A 22958-nucleotide genomic window follows, 5' to 3' on the forward strand; every position below is an offset into this window, starting at 1 on the left:
AGAGCTGAGAAGTCCTGTGTGGGGAGCATGTACAGCAAATGGAGAAATGGGACTAAATTTGGAAACAGGAGTGGGAAAATGAGTATAAAAATCACAGAATGCAGCTCAAGATGCAGAGAAACACAGGGGGAAGGTGATACTGAACTCACCCTGGAGTGTAGGGAAGAAGAGGAGAAAAATAAGATACTACTGTGGAGCTTTATTTGCATACCTGTGAAAGGAAAAAACCCATGAATGATTTCCCAGTGTGTGTTGATTTACATATTTGGCATCAGAGCCTATGCTCAATCTCAAAACAGTAAATCTAGTGGGAGTCCAATATTACTGCAATTTACATGGGTGCAAGTGGAAGTAGAATCTTATCTTCTATATTCCTTCCAAAAGCTAAATTTAGAAGACGATAAATCCAAGCTCATTCATGCAGGGACTACAAAACAGAGCACTTAAAATATGTGAATTTATGGTGTAATCATTCAGTATCTCAGATCTCAGCCACTTCATTATTGGCACTTTTGTCTGAGGGTTGCACTTGGTTGGTCTGATCTCGTGCTGATGTTGGCTGGCTCAGGGCCAACCACCTTGGTTTGCACCAGTGGTTAGTCTTGCCCTGTTGTTGTTATAATTGCTGATTTTAATTCTCTCTTTTTGGCTGTTTTTCCAGGAATCATCCGGCTGAGGGATGGATTTCACGACCGCTACCCGGTGGAAGATTACCTGGATCTGTTCGACCTGGCAGCACATCAGATCCAGAGTGTGCTGCAGAGCGATGCAGTGAAGGAGCATGGCAAGAGGAACAACATCATCATTGGTAGGGCAAAACCAGCCCCAAAATTCTCTCTAGCTCCACACTGGCAGTGCTCAGAGCTGAGGTGCCAGAGGGGGATTTCGTGGCTGGTTCTCAGCACAGAGCCCCTGATGTTGCTCTTCTCTGGTGTGCCTGGAAGCTCTTGGCTTTCTTTTCTTTCTTTTTTTGTGAAGAAGCTGTGACTATCTTCAGAAAATTCCTGAGCAAGCGCTGTATATCTGATGAGCATCAGCATTTAATTAATGTGGCTTTTTTTTCCCAAGAATGAGAATGACCTTGGTGACTCGTTCAAACACAGTTTTCATTTTGTTTTCACAGAATCATTTAGGTTGGAAAAATCCTCTAAGATCATCGCGCCCATCCATTCCCCCAGCACTTCCAAGGTCACCACTAACTCATGTCCCCAAGTGCCACATCCACTTTAAGCACAATTATGAGGGGATTGCCTGCAGTGCTGGGATTGTGGCTTCCCTTCCAAATGCTGGAGCAATGTCTGGGATAAATCAGTAACTGTGGTGGTGTGACACACACTGGGTGCTGCAGAAATCCTGGAGCTGGTGGGAGATGTGGGAGCAAAAGCTCCCAGTGGCTCTTAAGCTCCAACAGAAGAAATTGATATAATTAGTTGGCATTAAATTGCCTAATTACCACTAAGAATGGTCTAGCAGCGCTGTTTTATTGTACTTTATGGAAGTCCATGGTGAGCACGGGGCTCTAGGGAGGCATCCCTGGATTGCTTTCCATGGCACACAGTGGTCAATCCACCGGGCTCATCCACTCTTCTATGGCGTACTGGTTTTCAGTGCCCATGAGGAACATCACAAACCTCTAAATTCTGCTTTTGCTGTCTGCTAAAACCAGAAAACTGAGGGGATGGAAATTTTACCAGTCTTATTTCCCAGGGAAACCAGACACATTCCATGCAAAAAGTAGTTGTGCAAGTGACAGTTCCTTGTCAAAAAGACTTTTCAAGTAGGCTTGAAGTCACAATTCTACAGAAAATAGAGACAAGATTTTACTGCCTGCCCTCAGAATTACTGGGGGTTTGGTCTCATAATAACCTGAAATTTTAACCTATTGCTGGCTGGGTGAGATAGTGATGATGCCTTGTGTTGGTTAAACCAGAGCCTTGTCTGAGTCACATTTGTTCAATACTTCCCCAGCCTCCATTTAAGTCCATCATTCACTTTATTAAACATTGCAACAGTGAGCAGCACTTGCAAGATGGGGTTCTTAAGAAATGTTGCCATCAAGGACATCTGCAGATTTTCCTGCTACTTATAATAATATCTCCTGTCCTTTGATGGGTGAAGTGCTTATACTAATTAAATTCACTAATCTAATTGGCAACGTACATCTTTGATTACCCACCTCCTGTTGCAGCTTTTTGTAGGGTTCACTTTGTGTTTCTTTTTCCTGTGGTCTCATTTCTTGTTTCATTAAGGTTCTGCTGGGTTTTCTTATTAAGTTTACAGGAAAAGTCTTGAATGATTATACTCATTAAGGCAGTCTTTTATGACCTTGGAAAAAAACAAAGCCATCTAGCCTAAAATGAATCTGTATGAATATCACGTTTTCTCATAATCTTCCTTTTCTTATTTCAGATGACTGTAAAGAAAAATCAAATTAAAACTGTAAATATTTCAGTAGTTCATCATGTTATATTATTTTGAAAAGTTAGGCTCCTTTGGATATTAAACCTAGTAGGTAATAACTACATTTTCCAAAAAAAAACACCCCAACATCTGCTTAGAGATGAACCCCAGAGGACAGGGCTGATCCAGCCTGAGGCATTCTGAACAGGATTTGTTTATGTGGAATCATTAATAAGATAAATTCAGAGGAATGACTTGTGAAAACACAATATGATGTTAATCCATTAATGACTGAAAGAGGAGGTTATGCACCATTCTTTAGACAATTTAATAATTTATAAGACCTTTAAGTCCATAAGAAAAAAATAATTCAGTTGCACCGGTGTAATTAAACATAATTAACTGTTGGTGATTAATTTATTTCATATTTAGGATGGCTTGTTCTCTTGTTCTCTTTGCAGGTATTAAACCTGTATTATAAACCAAAAACAAACACTATCAAGTTGTCAGAAAAAATTTTTGTTTGCCTGTTTCAGGAAATTAAAATTATAAAAGTCAGCAGGGACCAGAATAATTATTTTATATATATATATAATTTTTTTTCCCCTCATTAAATTCGTGACAGTCAGCTTGTGGGAAGATTTGCCCTCTTGACCCCAGGTTTTGCTGAGCTGGAGCAGCATCTTTTAATGCTTTAGCATGATTTGGTTTTGTGCCTGTGATCTTGGGCTGGACTTGACAGTCTTGGAGGTCTTCTCCAACCTTTATGATTATGGGATTTCCCCTGACTTGTGTCCTGCCTGCAGCATTTGGGTGATGGAATTCACAGTTTCTATGGAATGTGGGCTCTGATGTTAGGAGAATCTGCCCATTTACATGTAAATGCACTGGGTTTTTTGGTTTTGGTTTTTTTTGTTTGTTTGTTTGTTTGTTTGTTTGTTTTTTTGTTTTTGTTTTGTAGTTCACATTGCAGCAGGGTAGGGAGGTGTTTGCAGGTTTGGCCACACTGATTGGGATAAATCCAATAGAACACCCACAGTGATCACAGAACAGAGCAGAGAGCTGTGAAGGATGATCAGATCTAGTCCAGAGAGGAATAGGAGGCTCGATGAGGTCACAGACTTTAATTACCTTGCCATGATTGAGGCAAACATTTCTGAGGGAGCTGTTTCAGGCAGTGCCTGACAGGGGGATGGAGCAGGGACTTCCCAAGGTCACCTCCATCCCTGGAGTGCCCTGTCCAGCAAATCCCTGCCTGCAGGTGCTCGTTCCCTTTGCGTTTCCCCACGTCCTGGTGGCTCAGGAGAGGTTTCTGTGGCAGGGCTGTCTCAGCTCCTGGCCTCTGTTTAATCCTTTGTGTTTCTGCCTCACCCAGCGTGGGAGCTGGGCTAATTGAGTTTTAATTGACAAGTGGAAGCCTGCTGGTGATTAGGCAGTGCTTTGGCTAATTAATTTAGAATGGAAGAGTGGAGCTGTTGTGGACACCCAGCTATAGCCAATGGACCTGATCTCCTCCTCCTGAAAAGAGGCAAAATGAACGTGACAGAAGATTAATGTGTTTTCTAACAACTCCCAGACTTTATTAATGAATCACATTATGTTCAGCTGAAGTTTGGAGCCAGTACCTTTCTCATGTTGTGTTTTGTCCATCTTTTTAAATCTTTATTGGGCTTTCCCGGCAGAGGAAGGAAGAAAAAATAGGGAAATAATGTACAAGTCCATAAGCCTACAACATTATTATTTTTTTAATCTCCTTCCCTTTGACTTGAAAAACCTCATTAGCAAGAATTAGCTTTCATTAGACTGTCAGAAAGTGTAAGTCCCCAAAAAGCTTCTGTACATGTTTTATTGAAAAGTACTGTACCACATAAATGCCAGGATTACTTAAAAAGACAGAGAAGGTTGCAAAATTCAAAACAACATATCAGATCATTTATTTAGCAGCTGAACCGTCATATATCTCATTCTGGCAGAGATTTTTACTGAATACATTTCTCCCTGTAGCACTGCATTCCTAGTGAGCTTCTTCAGACACTAAAGATACCAGAATCTGGTATTTTACCAAAGTGTGTTATTTATTCTATAAACCCTTTATCTAGTCATAAATAGTTGACTTGTTCTACATGAATAATTATATTAAAAAAGTATTTCAAACCTTAATGACGCATCTCAGCTGCTTTTAAAATATTTCTTATATGCTCACTGATTCTCCTGATTATGTTTACCACACTGTTGATCAGCAGGGGCGATGGTTTCCACATTTTTCTGTGGGAAATTTTTACAATTTGTTAGCAAGCTGCTTCTCTGAGATTGGGAGCATTAAGGCCAACCTGTGGCTGCTACAAAGAGCATTGCAAGGCTTCAGCAGGGATCAACTCCTGCCTCTTCAAGGCCAGGCTGGATGGAGTTTGGAGCCACCTGGCTTAGTGGAAGGGGTGGAAACAAGATGATCTTTAAGGTCCCTTCCAGCCCAGATCCTTCTGTGATTCCATGGTTCCTCACTGGAAAAGGTGCTAAAAGCCTGAGCAGTCCATTCCAGCCCAAATTAAATCTCTTTGCTTGTGTTAGCCACCAGCAGGAAGCAGTGTGGTCATGGAGAGCAACATTTCAGGTGGAATTGCATAAAACCTGCCTTAAGCATCCCAGCATTCCCAAAGGCACGGGACAGTGGGATTGCTGCAGCTCTGGGAGCTTTAGCCAGAGCAGTCTGCAAGAACTGAGGTGTGTTGAAATTCATGGAGTCAATTTTGATCTGCCTTATAGCACTTCAAAATTCAGCCAATTTCCACTCCAACATGAAGAATGGAATGAGTTACCAGCAGAGATGCTTTTCATTTCCAGGGGAGGCCAGTGCCTCGACAATGTGGGACAACAACGCCTGGGTTTTCTTCTATGACAATAGTACTGAAGGAGAACCTCCCTTCCTAATCCAGGATTTTATCCATGCCTTCCAACCAAATGCCAAACTTATCATCATGCTGAGGGACCCTGTTGAAAGGTGAGCAAGAGAACTTTTTTGTTATAATAATATTTTTAACTCTCACTCTGTTGGATGCAAGCAAATATTCACGTGGTGTTTGAGAGCTACTTGGTTGTGACAAGAGGGGTTTTATTCCGTGTATTTTGGCACAGGTAACAGTGATAATGTTTTAAGGAGAAGCATGTGAGTGTGAATGCCATGAGTGCCATACCTGGACTCCTGAGCTACTCTGAAAAAAAAGAATTTATAGGTTTCCAAATGCAGTCTAATGCCATTACCTGAGCTAATATGCCTTGGTTCTCAGCAGGGCTCTTTAGACTATGAGGGCACTGCATCTCCAGATCTCAGCAGAAGTAGTCCTGGGAAATGTTTCATTTAAATAGTGAAATCTATGTTTTCATGGGGTTTGCAGTTCAAACTGATTAAATAATAATGATTAAGAAGGATTAAATAGCTCTGGAGTCAGCAAATGATACAATTTTTTAAAACTCTTTCAAGTGCTTGATGAGACAGTCGTGTAAAGTTTCACTGGGCATTTGTAGCTGGCACAGCCAGCAGCTACAGGAGCTCATCCTGGGTCTTCCTGACTTTGTTTGCAGAGGAAGGGCTTGGCTTTTCCCAAGGTATGGGCTGTTTTAAATGGCTGTGGAGAGTCAGGAATGTCGAGCTTTCCACTTGCATTTCACTTTTTTGCATTTCTCTCCAGTCTTCCTCCAGATTTCTGGGACATTTCTTCCCACTGTGTCCTCTGAAGCAGGATAATAATGATGGGGGTGATGGGGAGGGTGGAGGGGATGGAGGCAGAGGCCACAAGGATCAGACTGAGGGGGTGTGAACTCCTTCTCACTGTAGCTTCATAGGGATAGTCAGAATACTTGTGGCAGGGTCAGTGCTCAAGGGCAAAGTGCCAGAAAAACTCAGAGAAGGAAGGAAGGGGATGAAGATGATGGTGGGCATGCAGGTGATGGTTTGGGATGCAGGTGATGGAGGGGATGCAGGTGATGGAGAGGATGAAGATGGTGGTGGGGATGCAGATGATGGTGGGGATGAAGATGGTGGTGGGGATGCAGATGATGGTGGGAGATGCAGGTGATGGTTTGGGATGCAGGTGATGGAGGGGATGAAGATGATGGTGGGGATGAAGATGATGGTGGGAGATGTAGGTGATGGTGGAAGATGCAGGTGATGGAGGGGATGAAGATGATGGTGGGAGTTGCAGGTGATGGTGGGGATGAAGACGGTGGTGGGGATGCAGATGATGGTGGGGATGAAGATGATGGTGGGAGATGCAGGTGATGGTTTGGGATGCAGGTGATGGAGGGGATGAAGATGATGGTGGGGATGAAGATGATGGTGAGGACCAGGCTCTGGTGGCTCTGGGAGAACAGCAGACCCGTGCTGGATGTGCAGGCAGCCTGTACCCACTGCCCAGCAGCTTCCAGAGCTGGGGTGGTGCTCCCCAAGGAGCTGCCCTGCTGGCAGGACATGGCTGTGCTGAGAGCAGGACTGGGAGATGTTTCCCAGCTCCTGTGTCAGGAAATGCAGCTCTCAACATCAACGGCGTCTCCTGACCCCAGGAGTTAACAGATGGTAATTTTATGCAAGAGAGTGGCTGGAGTGGCTTCCTCATGTAAATTAGTGACAAACTCCCTGATTGCTTTTACCACCCTTTCTAATGGAGGTGTAGCTCTTTGCCAGCTTTAGCAGGGGTCACAGAAAAAGTCAGCTTCATCTCCTTGACTGCGTTTATGACAAATTGGTTCATTTTTGTTTGCAATTCCCTGCGTTCCTGATGGCTCATCTGAGCTGCAGGAGCAAAAGCAGAAGGGACAGCCCAGGCATCCATTGGTGGTGCCAGGCAGTGGGACAGGTTCCTTGGAGCAGCCAGGAGGGCAGGGGGCTGGGACGGGCTCTGATCTAACCTGCACAAAGTCTGGGCTAGCCCCAGCAGGGAATATTTGAGTGACATCTCTTTTTGAGGTGGTTGTTGTCAACTGGTGTCATTATTTCATTGGAATGGACAGAGGTTGAAGGAAAGGACTTCAAGGAGCCAGAACAGCTGAAATCCTACTCAGCAAAGGCAGATGTCCTCAGAATTAAAAACAGGTGGGAAAGAAAGAAAAAGAAAAATGGAAAGGAAATCTCAACTGCCCTGCAGAGGGAGAACTCGTCCTCAAGAACATAGTTTTTCATAAGATGCCAACAAGTCTGAAAAATGATGCATTTCTTTTGATGGATGGTTAGAAATACCAAGCAGTCATATTAAACCTTTTTAATGACACTTCAGCCTGGCCCGTGCTGTACCTGATGCCTGCTGGCTGATTTTTCCCAGGAAGAAACCTTTCATCACTCAGTCCCAACATCCCAGGGACAAGCTAAGTCCTGATATCCACATTTCCTGCAAGCAGGAGATGCTGTTGTGTGTCTAATTTAGGAGAACTCAGCTGGCCTGGTCCTTCAGCTTTTTCTTTTCTTCTCTCTTTTAAATGAAGATTCTTCAGAGAAGAATCTTCATTTGTTTCACATGGGAATTAAAATTCTATTCTTGCAAAACACTGACATAAATAATGAGTGCTGAGGGGCTATTCCTGTGCTTAAGTGCTTTGCTGGATTTAGGCCTAAACTTTCCATAAGAGGTGTTTTTAAGTACCCATGGAAATCTAGGGAAGTTAAAGGGTAAATAAACTAAGTGCAATACAAAGGTTATTGCAGTAATAAGTGAAACCTAAATAGATGGGTGTTTTTATTTCTTAAACACCCGTGGTTTTTTGAAAGAGGCTGAAAAATATGTAGGATTTCTTGAATTTTATCAAGAGAAGGGTACTATGGAGGCATCAAATCTATTCTGCAAACACACTTGGGGAAGTGACTCCTCAAGTGATACAAAATTGTCTTCAAAATCCTGTGGTATTGTTGTGGTTCTGGTCATTCTAAGTCTAATTATGAATGGAAGTTAAAATGCCATGTTCAGATCTAATATTTGTGATCCAGATGTAATATTTGTGTCATGTCTGGGTATTTCCTTTGTCTCTTTAAAACACATTTATGTGGCAAAAGCCTAATCAAGGCTTCAGGGCTTAATGCTAAGTGATATTTTCCTTGCCTGTAGGTTCTGGGTTGTTTCACTGCATCACCCCCAAAAGAATTTGCGTTTACATTATCTTTTTAAAGTGATTTAAAGTAATTGTAAAACTTGTGCTAAAAGTGCGCAATGAGGGGATAATACTTTGTAGCTTAGAGAAACTCCAGCTTCATCTTAAAAAAAAAAAATAGAAAATCAACAGGTGCTGTAAATTGGAAGTTTTTGATAGAAAGTCAGCATAAGATTAGAGGTGAAGCTTCCTGTAAAAGGAATGGGAAATCTGGGCTCTTTCTAACTTGTGACTGTAGCCAACTTGGTAGAAATGTAAAAATTACTCTTTCTAACCCACCTGAAGTTTCTAAAATCAGCTTTAAGCTTTAGAGACAAGAACCATTCCTGTCCATGGAACACCAGGTGTAGAGGGGCAGCAACATCAGCTGAAACCAGTTCTGTTCACAGAGAACATGAATTTAAAATCTCAATTTTGCCTTCAGGAGAAAACATTGGCTCACATGATTTCTAGGGTCAGGTCTCCAGGGATGCAGACCTTGAAAGTGGGGCTGCTGTTCAAAATCCCTTGGAGAGGGTTTTCCTGTGAGCTAAAACTCATTAAAATGAATGAAAAAATGCCACTGGGTGACAGGCTGTGGGTGGGATGCTGTTACACACATGTCCCCTTTCCCTGGGTTCTTGTAGCTGATTAGAATTGCCAAATCTGTTGTGTAAATAAATGTTCTTCCATTCCCTCAGCCCCTCACTGCCACGTTTTCCCCTCACAGGTTGTACTCTGATTATCTGTACTTCGCCAGCGCCAACAAATCCGCGGAGGATTTCCACGAGAAGGTGGCGGAATCCCTGCAGCTCTTTGAGGGCTGTGTGCTGGATTTCTCCCTGCGAGCCTGTGTCTACAACAACACCCTCAACAACGCCATGCCCGTACGTATTTCCTGGCACTTTTGGCTCCTTGCTGCTTTCACACAGAATTCACAGATTGACCAGGTGGGAAGAGACCTCCGAGATCACCGAGTCCAACCCAGCCCTAACAGCTCAACTCAACCCTGGCACCCAGTGCCACATCCAGGCTTTGTTAAACACACCCAGGGATGGTGACTCCACCACCTCCCTGGGCAGCCATTCCAGAACTTTATCACTCTTTCTGTAAAAAACTTTTTCCTAATATCCAACCTTTATTTCCCTTGGTGCAGCTTGAGGCTGTGTGCTCTGGTTCTGTCAGTTCCTGGAGAAAGAGCCCAAGCCCAGCTGAGCACAGCCACCTTTCAGGAGCTGTGGAGAGTGCTGAGGTCAGCCCTGAGTCTCCTTTTCTCCAGGCTGAGCACCCCCAGCTCCCTCAGTGGTTCCTCACAGGGTTTGTGTTCCCAGCCCCTCTCCAGCCTCGCTGCCTCCTCTGGACGCGCTCGAGCGTCCCAAAGTCCTTCCCAAACTGAGGGGCCAGAGCTGGGCACAGCCCTCGAGGTGTGCCCTCACCTGTGCCAGGTACAGGGGCAGAATGAGCTCCCTGCTCCTGCTGGCCACATCATTCTTGATCCAGGCCAGGAGCCATTGGCCTTTTGGCCAGCAGGGCACGCTGCTGGCTCATGTTCAGTCGGCTGTTGACCAGTAGCTCCAGGTCCCTTTCTGCCTGGGCACTGTCCAGCTGGACAATCTGGTGAAAAGGTTGTTAAGACACCAAAATCCCGTGCAAGGAAGTAGTGAGAAATCAAACCTTTCTCCTTCGTCGTTTGTAAAGTGGAGGGTATAAATATATATGTAGACATGTAAAAGATGGTGTGGGGGCCCAGCTGTCTCCTCAGCCTGTTCCCTGCTGAATGCCAACAGGGATAACACAGCTTTCCTATTGTGCAAGTGCATGGAGAGCACATTTAGTGAAGATTACAATTTAATGTGCAAGCTTTTTGCAGATGTCTCCAAAAAAGTGGTTCTGGCAAAGATCTTTGCAGTACCAAATTGCTTCAAAATCAGAATAAATTATGTGTTCTTTTGTAAGAAAAGGCTACCAATAACTAGATAAAAACTTTTTTTTATTTTATTTTTTTTTAATTGTGCATGCCAGAAAATTATACAAGAAAACACAGAAACTGCTGGCAGGGGAATGGATAAGTATTACAGGCTTACGATTCCAAAATTCACAATTTTAGCATAGAACTGACTTCAGATTGTGCTCGAGGGCAGAGAATAATATGGAAGAGATAGACTTGGAGTATCTCATCTGGACAGATTGCCGTTCAATCCTCTCTTATTTGCTCAGGCTGTAAAGGATTTGGAGGGAATAATTCCCTCCTTTGCCTCTGGGGTGAAGTTATTGCCTCTTTCACTGGACAAAATAACAGCACAAGAGTGCATTCCATGGGCTGGAGCCCTGCAGCAGCACAGCAAACAGGACACTGCTCTCACCTACCAGGTAGGCTGGAGCTGCTCGTCCCTGACTGCAGCCCCCAGGACTTCCTCACACACCAATTGCTCCTGGGCAGCATCACAGAATTTTCCAGCCATCTGCTTGCACAAATGTATTCCTTCCAGTGTGGCAGAGAAAGGCAGAGAGAGAACCAGAAGGAAAGACTTTCCTCTTATGCTCATCCTCAGGGTGCAGAACCCATCTCCATTTGTTGTCTTCGGCAGCCCTCTTGAAGAAGATGCTTTTGGAAATGAGCAGAGGAGGCCTCTTTCCTTCCATAGAGTCACAAGCAGGTGTTTGTAATAAAACCCACATGCCAACTGTGCTCCTCAGTGGCCTTTTTTAGCTCCTTCTTCAGCCAAGTTGCTAAATCTGTTTTGTTTGTGGTTTGCTGAGCATTGAAGAAGTGAGGATTGCTGTCCCTGGTGAGCTCATTAGGTTGCTAATTCTGTGACTATGCCAGGAAGAGAAGGGGTTTGCTATTTGTTAATGTGTTTCTGAAACCAGAGAGGTGTCCTAGGCATCCTGGCTGCTGATGGATGCTAAGGGGGCAAGAAAGGGGTATTTGGGACCTGGAATCAGTGAAAAGAACATTACCCAGAGAAAGGCACAGTGACCAGGGTGGTCCCAGTTGTGCCCTGCCAGCACCTGAAGGCACGTACAAGGAAGATGGAGAATCTGTTTACAAGAGCCTGGAGTAAGAAAAGAAACATTAAACCACAAGTTTGCCCCAGTGCTGAGTGCAACGAGGCACTGACTGAGGGCTGGGCTGCTGCCCTGCCAGAATTATCCCATCTTAGCCTGGTGTCTTCATCAAAAAAGAGGTTCCAGATTCTGGTGTAGCACATCTATAAAGAAATCTGATAAATATGGAGACTTATGGTATAAGCAGCCAAAGACACATATCAGAATCACACAGGATAATAATAATTCAGCAATACTTCAAAATAAGGCTTTTTAAGGGGAATTTAGGTATTGTTGTAGGTCGTGGGGCAGTGTCAGAAGTGAAAGGGGCTGTTGTCTGACTTCATGGGCTCTGTGGTAACGCAAGCTGAAGATGTTAAGTCTCTTTTATGAAAGATGCTTAAGACTTGGGATTCATGTTCTTCTCCCATGAGCCTGAAGGGATTTAGAAAAATATTTATAAGCACAGTTGGAGGCTGGACTTTTTAAGAACACCAAGGCTATTCTTTTTATGTTTCAACTTGTTATGTAAAATTTAGGAGGGAAGAAAAACAGAGATAAGGGCAGGAGAGGCTGAAAATCTGCCTTTCCCCCTCTCTGGTCTGACTCTCTGGGTACTCAGACAAGGCACCATGAATGCTGCTGCAGCTGAGATCTCAACCTAATTATTACAATCAGAGGATGCAGCAGAATGCACCCAAATCTAACACCTGACAGTGAGGAAGAATATTTGTCCTGCTCATGGCAGCATGACCTGGTGCAGCTGAAAATCATGGAGTCATTTAGGCTGGAAAAGACCTGTACGGTCACTGAGTCCAAGGTTTAATGCAGCACTGCCAAGCCCACCCCTAAACTATTTCCCCAAGGTGAAATCAAATTGAAATAAGCAGCCTTAGGGTCTGGAGAAGGGGCAGGACTGAGCATCTTCCCTTGAATCACTGTTCATCTGGGGGCTGAGAGCCCTCAATGTCTCCATGAAGGCTCCAAGCACAGAGAGCTTGGGTGTGAAGTGTCTGAGCATCCTTCCACAGATCTTTGTGTCTGTGCAACACACACCTGTGGCTGGTGCAGCAAGTGCAGCTTGATAAAATGACATCTCTCGCCAGCAGAAAAGCTGTTTGCAAAGATTTCTTTAAGCTGTTCAGAAAACGAGAGGAAGATTTAAAAATATTCACATGCTTTCTTTTTGTTGTTCCTTAAAAGCACATTTTGGGATTTTTAGCCCAGATGACAGAGATAAGTGTTGCTTTTTTACAGCTAGAAGTGTTGTAAGGGGAACTAATCTGGGGTTTTTTTGTACTTACAGGTGAGGTTACAGGTAGGGCTCTATGTTGTGTATCTCCTGGACTGGCTGACAGTTTTTAACAAAGATCAGATCCTTGTTCTTCGCCTGGAGGACCATGCATCAAACATGAGGTACACCATGCACATGGTGTTCCAGTTCCTGGATCTGGGTAGGTGCTTGCTGGCTGGTTTAAGTGCACAAAATCATTATTATCCTTCTTCTTTTAGGTTGGTTTTTCTTTATTAAGAGAGAAGCAAAGGAATTTGGCTTGAAGGATGCATTAACCTCATTGCCTGGAGTCAAGCAAAATTAAATTCTCAAATGCCTGGTGTTAGAAGATCTTAGTAAGAGTATATAAAGAAAAAAAAAATCCACACCACTCAGAATGCAGGGATTTATCTTTTACACAGAAGCCAATCCTGCTTCTGAAGGCACTCAAGGACTTGTTTGCCATGGGCTTATGGAGGTGCAAAGTTATCCCCCACAATTTTAACAAACTGAAGTGCTACCAGCTCAGAACCTAAGGCTGAGCATGATGAAAGGTTGTGTTTGTAGCCGAGGAGAAGGGGGAAATTGTGTTTTTGCTGTGTTGATTGAGACATCTGTTGCTAATCCTCGGAAGAAACGCCGGCAGACAAAATGTTGCCCAATGTTGATTTGACAGTAGCAAGAGAATGAAAATATGGCTGAAAAATCGTCTGTCTGGTCCAAGGATTGGTCTAGATGATGAGAAAGCTTGGATGTAGCAGGCTGAACAGATGAAAAGCTTGGCACCTGCTTCCTGAACGTGGTTTGTGCTGGAAAACTCCCTAGGTTTTTATCTTGCTGATGCACATTTATTCCCAAAGTGAGGTGTCACTACACCTGTGTCCACTCTGATCCCACTGCCAGCCTCCAAAACAAACAAACCAGGGCTTTGCTGAGTGAAGCTTGTGGAGTTTCTGTCGGGTATTAGTCAACTCACAGCACGAAATGAAATAGCAACATAAAATACCTGCAGCTCCAGAACGGAGGGGAAGTTGCCTTCAACCATTGGGTTTTTTTGAAAACAGGTATTTTCCTCCAAGAGTGATTTATGCTGCTTTTTATAGAGATCATTAATTAATGGGAGAGGAACATGTATTATTTCCATATTTTCCCATAGTGATTCATTTTAGTGATCTAAACCTGTATTCAATATTCTGAAACCTTTTGGCTGCTAACAAAAATGACATTTTTCTCCCCATGGCAAACCTTCTGATTTAGTCATTAGATTTCTTTAAGATGGGCATTTTTGGGGGAAATATTTGAAGATAATATTCTCTTTTTCCACAGGACCTCTGAGTGAGAAACAAGAAGCTCTGATTACCAAGAGTCCTGCATCAAACACCCGAAGACCTGAAGACAGAAGCCTGGGCCCGATGCTGCCAACCACCAAGGCAATTTTAAGAGATTTCTATAGGCCTTTTAATACAAAACTGGCACAAGTTCTTTTTGATGATGCTTTTTTATGGAAGAGGACATAACGTGTAAATTTCTTGCCACAACTACAGTGCTCAGAGGAGTTTTTATTTTTTTAAATTCTATTTTTGTGTGTGGATATTTTACATTTTTTTTCCCATTCCAAAGAGCAGCTGATGGGTGAGCTGAGACTCTCACCTTCAGCCAGCACACATCTCAACAGCTCTACCACATTTTCCTTGGGAGAATGGAAAGCATCTTGCTTTAATCAGTTTATTGCAACTTCTTTCACCCCAGCAAAGGAGTGGCCAGGCATTAGGACAATGATGTCTTACACTCTTCCACAGGGGTGTTGAAGTGTAACCTTCTCTGAGATGCTGCAACACAGAGTCAGCATCAGTTTCCTACAATTACACTTATAATCTCTCATTTTCAATATATGTTATTCACTCATTTTTTTTTTCAAGCAATCAATGTCATTTAGTCATTAAAATTTTTAATTGAATTCAACCTAAAATTCTGTTTCTTTTTGTCAGCTTGTTTAAAGATGGTCTTCACTAGCACTGTGTTTCCTTAATTGTGACAGAAAGATGAAGTGCATTCACATAAATTTCCAAGTCTCATTTATGTCTTCAAGAGAAATGGGCTTTCCTAGCCACAGTTCTTGGAAAAGAAAATTTTATAATCCATGTGAGAATGGATGGCTGAAACCTAAACAGGCCAATTTGGTGTTTAGCATAACAAATTCATTGACTTGCATATTTTGTTCACATAAGTATGAATATGTATAATTTATTCATATCACTCACACATTTCCCCTGGAAACCACTTTTATTTAAAAGTCCATTCCTGGCCATGAAGAGCTTTTATGGATATTTCTGCTAAATTCTGCAAGATTACTCTTCTCCATTGTGAAGGAATACACATTTTAAAAGCCATATGAAATTTTGCTATTAAAATCAAAAATGAGAAGGATTCTCAGTACCTTACAGAAAGGATGTGCTACCTGAGGAATTAGATTATGTGTTTCCCTCTTAAGGAAAAATGTCTGTATTTAGTTAAAGAAGTTGAGATACACAGACTTGAGGAAAAACCCCAACATTTTGGAAATTATGGAGAAACTTGGGACTACCTGAAAGTTTTTATTTGACAGAAAAGATCAGTTTTTTCTATGGATGCGCAGCAATTCAATCTTTAATTTCAAACACACCTGGTTAGGTCACTGTCAGCTACAGTCTGCAGCCTTCTGCAGCTGGTCCCACCTAAGTAAGAGATTTTTAAAGAAACAAATATAAATGCTACCTGTTGATCATTTCCTCTCATGGGCTAAACTATTTTCTCCTGAATGTGGTTGAGGGGGTCAAAGGAAGCTCCTGTGCAGCTGACAGCTATCAGAACCCCAGAGAATCCTCTCTGATTGGCTTCATGTGTCCTTTTGACCACAATGCAGTTTTATTCACAGACAAGTACATTTACAAATATTACAGGTAACTTCTCCCTGTCCCCATCCATGGGAACATATTATTCATTTCATGTGTTTCTAAACTGAGAATTAATGTTGAAAACTTGGTGCACCCTGCACATTTCACACGGGAATATGATTGCTGACATGTGAGATGTTTTGCAACAGAAGAGTGTTCCTAGCTTCTTTGCCAACTGGTAATGTGCTGTTTAAAAAAGGATTCAATCTGGGATTTGAAAAGCCTAAAATAAGTAATTACTGAAGTATTCTAGACAACCAAAACAGATTAGTTCTAGTTCAGAAATGCTCACAGACCAAAAATGGTTGGAGAGCTGAGAGTGGACTACTTTAGCAGTACAAATAAAAAAGTATCATGGGACTGTGAAACAGAAAACCAGAATGAATTTGCCACCATTTGCAGATGTAAAAAGTTTAACCAACAACTTATTTACACCAAAGAGTTCACCCAGCTGTGCTTTGATTTGGAATCAACACTCTGTGGTCAGGATAACTCTATACAGATGTTTCCTAACCTGGCCTGCCACAGTCAAAGATTTCCATTTAGTTGTCAGCTACAGCCATGATCTAATGATATTATTTTACCAGCCCTAGAAGCTAATTAATACATCTGTCCTTTTCATTAACTTGAGCACTGAACAGCTCACACACTGTGGTTTGTGCCTGTGGTCCTTCTGAAAGTGAAGTCTTCATTGAGGCAGCTTTTATGTTGCCATCTCCTTAATGAGCTCCAAAATATGATCTGATTTTAACACACTGCAGCCTTATGCTGTTGGGTTGTGGCATGACTAAGAATCAAACAGCAGCAAATACTGGTCAAGAAGTCGTTTTGGAGGTAAGGATCTCACTCTCTAGCTCAGGCTGTAAAAATAAAATTGATCTGGTGACTCAGAACGAAATAAACCAGCATTTCCTCGAGCGATGTGGCAGTGCTGGGTGTCAGAGCCCCTCTTCTCCAGCCACAGCCAGCCAGTGGCTTCACAGCAAATTTCTACACAGGACAAGGCTCACCCAAGTTCTTCCAGTTCCCTTTACCTTTCTGCTGACAATTCTAGCTGTGAAAAAATTCAATTTTATTGTTATTATTCACTGTAGCACTGAGGTAACCCACATCCCCAAAAGAGCAATTTGCCAAGAAGTTGGAATTAATATCAAGACAATATGTTTTCATTTTTGGTGTCTTGTGCCAAAGCACAGCAGTGGCTCCTTGCAGAGACCTCTTTGTCTCATGCTGTGCTTTTGCTCTTATCTCTGCTGAACAAAACTAATCAGACAAAGATGCAGCTTTCCTGAGTGCAAAGGCACTGAGGAAAGGGTTGTTTCCAAATGTTCTTGCTGCTACTGCAGAGGAATGTGAAATGTGTTTTCTGTAAGACCTTGAGTGTTTGGGCCAAGCACCTTGGCTGTCTGGAAGAAGTACAATAAAAACAAAGGATCTCCTGCAAAGGAAAACAGTCACTGCTTGACATGGAAAAGGATGTGCTTGTGTTATCTGTTGAGTCCAGGCCACAGGCCCTGGGCTTCAGCTTGGAAAACTGAGCAGAAATGGTGAGTTCTGAATGTATCTTTCTGCCAAGAAACAAATCCATTTTTCCAACTAGGCAAACGTTCTTTTGTTAAAGACAAGACCCAACAGTGGCATAAAAAGTCATTCCTGCTTGATCCCCCTCACACAGGTGAGGGGGACACTCGATAGGACCAGAGGACACAGCCTCAATTTGCATCGGGGGAGGTTGAGGTTGGATTTTAGGAAAAATTTCTTCACTGAAAGGATTGTCAAGCCTGGAACAGGCTGTGCAGGGCAGTGAAATCACCACCTCTAGAGGGATTTAAAGGACCTGTGGAGCTTGGGGACATGGGTTAGTGGTGGCCTTGGCAGTGCTGGGGGATGGTCTGAGGGAAGGCTTTTCCAACCGTAGCAATTCCATGAGCAGCTTGGTTCCAACAGGAATTCTTGTCTTGTAGTACCATCTCGTGGCCAGCCCCAGCGCTGCTTTGTGCCATGAACGTGGGTTTTTCCTACTCTGGAAAAAGAAGAGGCAGGTGCAAAAGGAAAAAAAAAAAAATTCTACTTCTTTTCAGATGCTCACAGGAACACAATTTCCAGAGCAGCTCAGGAGCTGGTGATCGTGTGGAGAAGTGCTGGCGTGGCACAGCCTCAGCATCGTGGAATCACAGAATTGTTTATGTTGGGAAAGACCTCTGAGATCAAGAGCCCAGCACTGCCAAGGCCACCACTGCCCCATGTCCCCGAGGGCCACATCCACATGGCTTTTAAATCCCTCCAGGGATGGGGACTGCACCACTGCCCAGGGCTGGACAGCCCTTTCCGTGTAGAATTTTCCCCTAAAATCCAATTTAACCTCCCCTGTTACAAGCTGAGGCCTTTCCTTGTCCTGTCCCTTGTTACTTGGGAGAAGAGACTGACCCCACCTCATCCAGGGGAAGATGTCACCAGCAGTGAGGCTGGGAGCTGCTCACCTCTGCTGGGTTCATCCCTGTCCTGCTGGGGACAGATGCTCTTGAGTCACAGCCCCTGTGAAAACTCTGCACTGCCTCAATCAATAGAAAGACCCTCAAAATTATTGCCAGCATGGCAGGGGCCTAATGGTCCGCCAGGCTGGAAGCTGCCATTAAAATTAGAGGCTTGCTGTGTATGTATTAAGGCACAATTAGCAGAAAATAAGGTCTGAAAGAGACAAAAATAGTAATCACTGCATCGCAGCTCAGGGGAAAGTCACTTTCCTTCACCGTCATCATTTCTGAACTTCCCTTTGCTGGGTGAAAAACTTCCCCTTCCAGCAGGAGTTGGTGTGACGGTGCCCTGGGCTGGCAGGGGTGTGGAAGATCTACTGAAAAATGCTAAAAATACAACTCAAGTGGTTTAAAATTGCAGTTTAGTCTCTGAAGGAGCAGCTGCTGTGTGACACTGAACAGCAGGGCAGCTGCACAGGACACCTTCCTTGAAAATGGCGCAGATTTCCAGTTCTTTCCACGGTCTGGGAATGCCCCCCATGCTTAGAAAATTATTTCTTCCTCTATTAATGAACAGGAATGAGGAAAGGGAAAGGCTCTGCTGCTACTCAGAACTCTGCAGTAGATAGACAGCCTCAGAGCAGCTCCCAAAACTTCATTTAATTTAAGCTACAGAGGCCTAAGCCATAGATGACTTGCAAATAACTTAGAGTTTAGCTTTTAAAGAAGCTAAAACCAGTACATCCTGATTATTGAACACATTGGGTGTCTCAGAGACCAAAGATTTGGGGCTGCTGCTGCACTGTCTGGTTGGTTAATTAGGTCAACACGCATCATTTCCTCCTCTACATTGCTGAAATTGTTGAAATCAGAGATAGAAAGCAATGAAAACTTCTGTCCATCAATACAAACTGGGCACTCCTACAGGGCAAGGAGGCAAAGGCTGTGGCAAAACAGCTACAGAAAGGAATGGAAAAATGGGAAAAAATAAGAAAGAAGTCCTGCAGCTGTGTCTAGTGAAGTCCTGGAATGCTGAGAACAAATTTGATGACAAAAATTGCATGGAAAAAAGTAAAGCCAAGCAAGGCAGACAAAAAAAAAAACCCAGAAGAAATAAGACAGAGAAATAAGCAGAAAGGGATGTGTGCTGTAAGATGAAAAGGTGGAACTTTTTTTTACCATCTGAAAAGACTTAGGAAAGGAAAATAATCATATCACCTGGGAAAGTGTGTTGGCTTGACTGGAAAGGCATCAGCTGAGCCCACTGCAGACTTTGCTTTTGTTGTTTATTGCACTGAGAGGTTTAAATTCAGCATCAGGGATGGGATCCATGGAAATGTGGGTTCCTCACTTCTTCTGCCTGGCTTGTACAAGACTCAAATGCTCCATTTAAGCTTGGGAAGGAGCAAACACTGAAAGGGAATAGAACAATTATTGAAGGGAAGGTCAGAAAAAAGAACAAGAGGTGCTTGACTGGATTAAGAGTCTGAAGGAGAGGCTGAAAGCTGCATTTCTGGCTAAAAAGAGGAAAGCATTGGCATTAGAGATGTCTCAGGTATCATCTGTCCCTGAGAGCAGGCTTTAGATGAGAGGACCCATAAAAGAGCAGGATGCATAACAGGTGGCAAAAATACAACCTGCCTTTCATTTTGGGCTCTGTCTGGGGGAAAATTCATTGGTTTTAGGTTCTGGGGTGTGCTGCTGCTGACAGAGGCAGCACTTTGCCACACCAGCCCTCCAGGTGCAGCTCTGAGGGGTCACCAAGCATTTTTTTTTTTTTCCAGTGGTGTAAAAGCAGCAAGAAATAAGCATGACTGGGCCAGCAGCACACCACGAGAGGGCAGGGCATAGCTGGAAATTCAGCTGCAGCTGGAAATCCAGTGCCACAGCCAGAGCCAGCTCCTTGTCCTGCATCACAGCTGCAGCAAAGGACAGCTGGAAGGTGAAAAAAGGGTGAAAACATGTCTGATAGTGTGTGTCTGGTGGGCAAAATACCCAGAAATTTCACCAGAATTGCAGCAAGTGGTGGAGAGAAATTGGTTCTCATCCTATGGAACATAAACACACACATAACCCAATATAACTCATAACTTAGGCAAAACATAAGTGGGAGAGTTAGACAAAAGGGCTGAAACACTCTCAGCAGTGTAATTTACACACAGTATAGAATCATGGGATTGTTTATGTTGGAAAAAAACCTTTAAGGTCATCAAGTCCATCCTCACTGATGCTCCTCACAAAGAGCCACTGGCATCATAATCCCACTTCTTTCTCCTGCATGAGCCAAGCAGAACTGGGGGAACTGAAACCCACTCTGATCCACGCTGCTGAATGCAAATCCCTTCTCAAACCTCAGTGCCATTTTGAAGGTGCCAAATAAAAATCCCAATTCCTTGCTGTGAGTGGCAAACATAAGCCCAGCTCCTCTGAGTTTATAATTCCAGTGGGATATTCCTGTATCAGGTTATGACAGGAAAAGGACACATGAACAATTCATCCCCCACTGGGACAGTGGCACACTCAGCAGCCAGCTCAGTATTCATTGAATCATTAACAGCATTTCCTGAATGCTCTGGTGCCTCACAGTGATATTACCAAACCAAGCACTGCTGGAGCATTTTTTGCTTCAGTACTACTCTTCATCCATGCAAAAAAGTTTCTTGGACTGAAAAAAAAAATTGAAATAACACCTACCAAACTGGCAAATGTGAGTCAGTCCTTGGCAGGGCTGTGTCATACAGACCAGGGTGAATCCTGGAACATTTGTTCCCAGTCCAAAGCCAAATGAGCAGGAGGCCTGGCCTATTCCAATGGTTAATATGTGCCTTAATCCTAACTAGATTAAAAAATATTTCCCTTCAGCAGGTGGTGCTGCAGAGCAGTCCTATCATTCTAACCATGCCCGAGCTTTTGTACTGCTGCATTTGAGAAGAACTGAATTTATACATTTTCATTAGGCTGCTCTCAATAGTTTCCCTTTCTTCTGTACGTGCTACAGAAGTGAATATTACCTAATGAACACCCCAGTAGGTACCTCTTGCTCTGGAATTACAGGCTGGGGGGCAAAGGCAGCACAGCAGGACCTTTGAAACAGAACAATTCAGCAAGAAATCAAACCCCTGAGCTTCTGAAGCCAGGAGGTTCAAAGCACTTGGACTAGCAGAAGTGAATGGTTGTGAGCATGATAAAACCTCGGGAGGCAGGAGCTGTAGGTGTCCAGCACTGCAGGAGGCAGGGTTTGCTGAAGATAACAGCTGCCAGAGCCAGCAAATTGGGAATTTTAACACTTATGTTGGAGAATTGATGTGCTGGAGAACTGAAGAACTCAGGGCAGAGAGGGGTGAAAGGCTCCAGGTGCAGACCTGGTGAAGGTGAGCTGATTCATTTTAGAGAAACTGAGGCACGTGCCAGAGTGATTTGGTCTTTCAGCTGCCGAGAGAACCACCTAACAAGAGATGTTTGCTCACTGTTCACTGCTTCCTTGGCAGGTATCTCAGACATTTTAAACTGCAAATCTTTAACATTTGAAGGACCTTTACCTGTGGGTGTTCAAAAATCTGTTACTGCTCCAAGGACTACATTTTTAAGATCCACACATTCTTAGTTTTTCATGTCTTCTGTATTTTCTTTACTTCCAGGAATGATGCATCAAGGATTTTCCCACAGACAACAACACACCCAGCTCATGGTTGTAGTCACCAAACCTGAAGGAAAGGATGATGATATTGCAGCTGTGCCCTGCTTCCTTGGGATTCAGAAGGCCTTAAGGACCTTGTCATCCCCACAGCCTCCTCAAACCTCAAGGAAGCCCCTAACAACAGCCCTGGGTTTACCTTGCCTTCCCCTCAAGGCTGGCAAACCTCAGGAGGCAAACCAGCCATGCTGGCTTGGCTTTACATCTAAACTGGTATTCTCCTGGGAGTAAAATAGCACCAAAAATTCCTTGTCTTATGAGATAACCTGGAAAAAGAAATGAAAAGGTAACTTAGGCATTCCAACCTACCCACATGTGGCTCCAGATGAGAAGACTGAAGGACAGTGGAAAGAATTTGGTCAGGTTTGCATCTAGGCATGGGGAGAAATTCCTCTGCTGCAAGGAACCATCCCAGTGTTTGCTTTCTGGTTGCTTTAAAAGGACAAGACAAAAAGGGATATGTGGAATGTACTGACTAGAATAAGGAGCTTGAACAATATCCTGAGATTGTTTTGGTACATGGAGCTGTTCACAAAGCTTTGTGAGGGTAGCCAAAAACTGATTGTCACTAAGTCCAAGAACCAAGAAAATATTGAAATTTTTTTCTTATAAAAATATTTCATATACTTTGAAACATGCACATTGTTATTTAGCCCCATCCAGGCTTGGGTTTCCTAACATATTTATCCTGCTTTTCTCCAGAGCAAGCAATTCCCACACACATGCTGCGGATTTTCTGCTTTGCCATTGAACCCATTTCCCAGAAGAAGCTGGGCTGGTTCCTGGTTGTCCTTGAAGCATTTCCACACCAGCCCAGGTTTAATGAGCAGATGCAACACAAAGAGCTCAGGTTTACAGGTCAGGGAGATGCAAACACTTGTGTAATGCCAGAATTTTTTCATGGAATCACAAAATCACAAAGTGGAAGGGACCTCAAATACCACCAAGTTCCAAAGCCCCACCATGATCAGGGACACTGCCCATGTAACACATGGATTTTAAACCCCATCAGGAAGAATACTGAA

At 43.4% G+C, this 22958-nt stretch overlaps 1 protein-coding gene across 1 annotated transcript in view; it reads left to right on the forward strand.

The window, feature by feature from the left end:
* CHST15 (carbohydrate sulfotransferase 15) overlaps window positions 1–14794 on the forward strand; it is a 46389-nt gene extending 31595 nt beyond the window's left edge. The window contains exons 4-8 of the mRNA XM_053984400.1: window positions 662–808; window positions 5242–5398; window positions 9242–9398; window positions 12866–13013; window positions 14159–14794. Of these exons, the coding sequence (XP_053840375.1) occupies window positions 662–808; window positions 5242–5398; window positions 9242–9398; window positions 12866–13013; window positions 14159–14349 (800 nt within the window). The 3' untranslated portion in view covers window positions 14350–14794. The remainder of the gene's footprint in view (window positions 1–661; window positions 809–5241; window positions 5399–9241; window positions 9399–12865; window positions 13014–14158) is intronic.
* The last annotated feature ends 8164 nt before the right edge of the window (window positions 14795–22958 follow it).

This window comes from Vidua macroura, chromosome 8 (assembly GCF_024509145.1).
Source record: "Vidua macroura isolate BioBank_ID:100142 chromosome 8, ASM2450914v1, whole genome shotgun sequence".
NCBI lineage: Eukaryota > Metazoa > Chordata > Aves > Passeriformes > Viduidae > Vidua > Vidua macroura.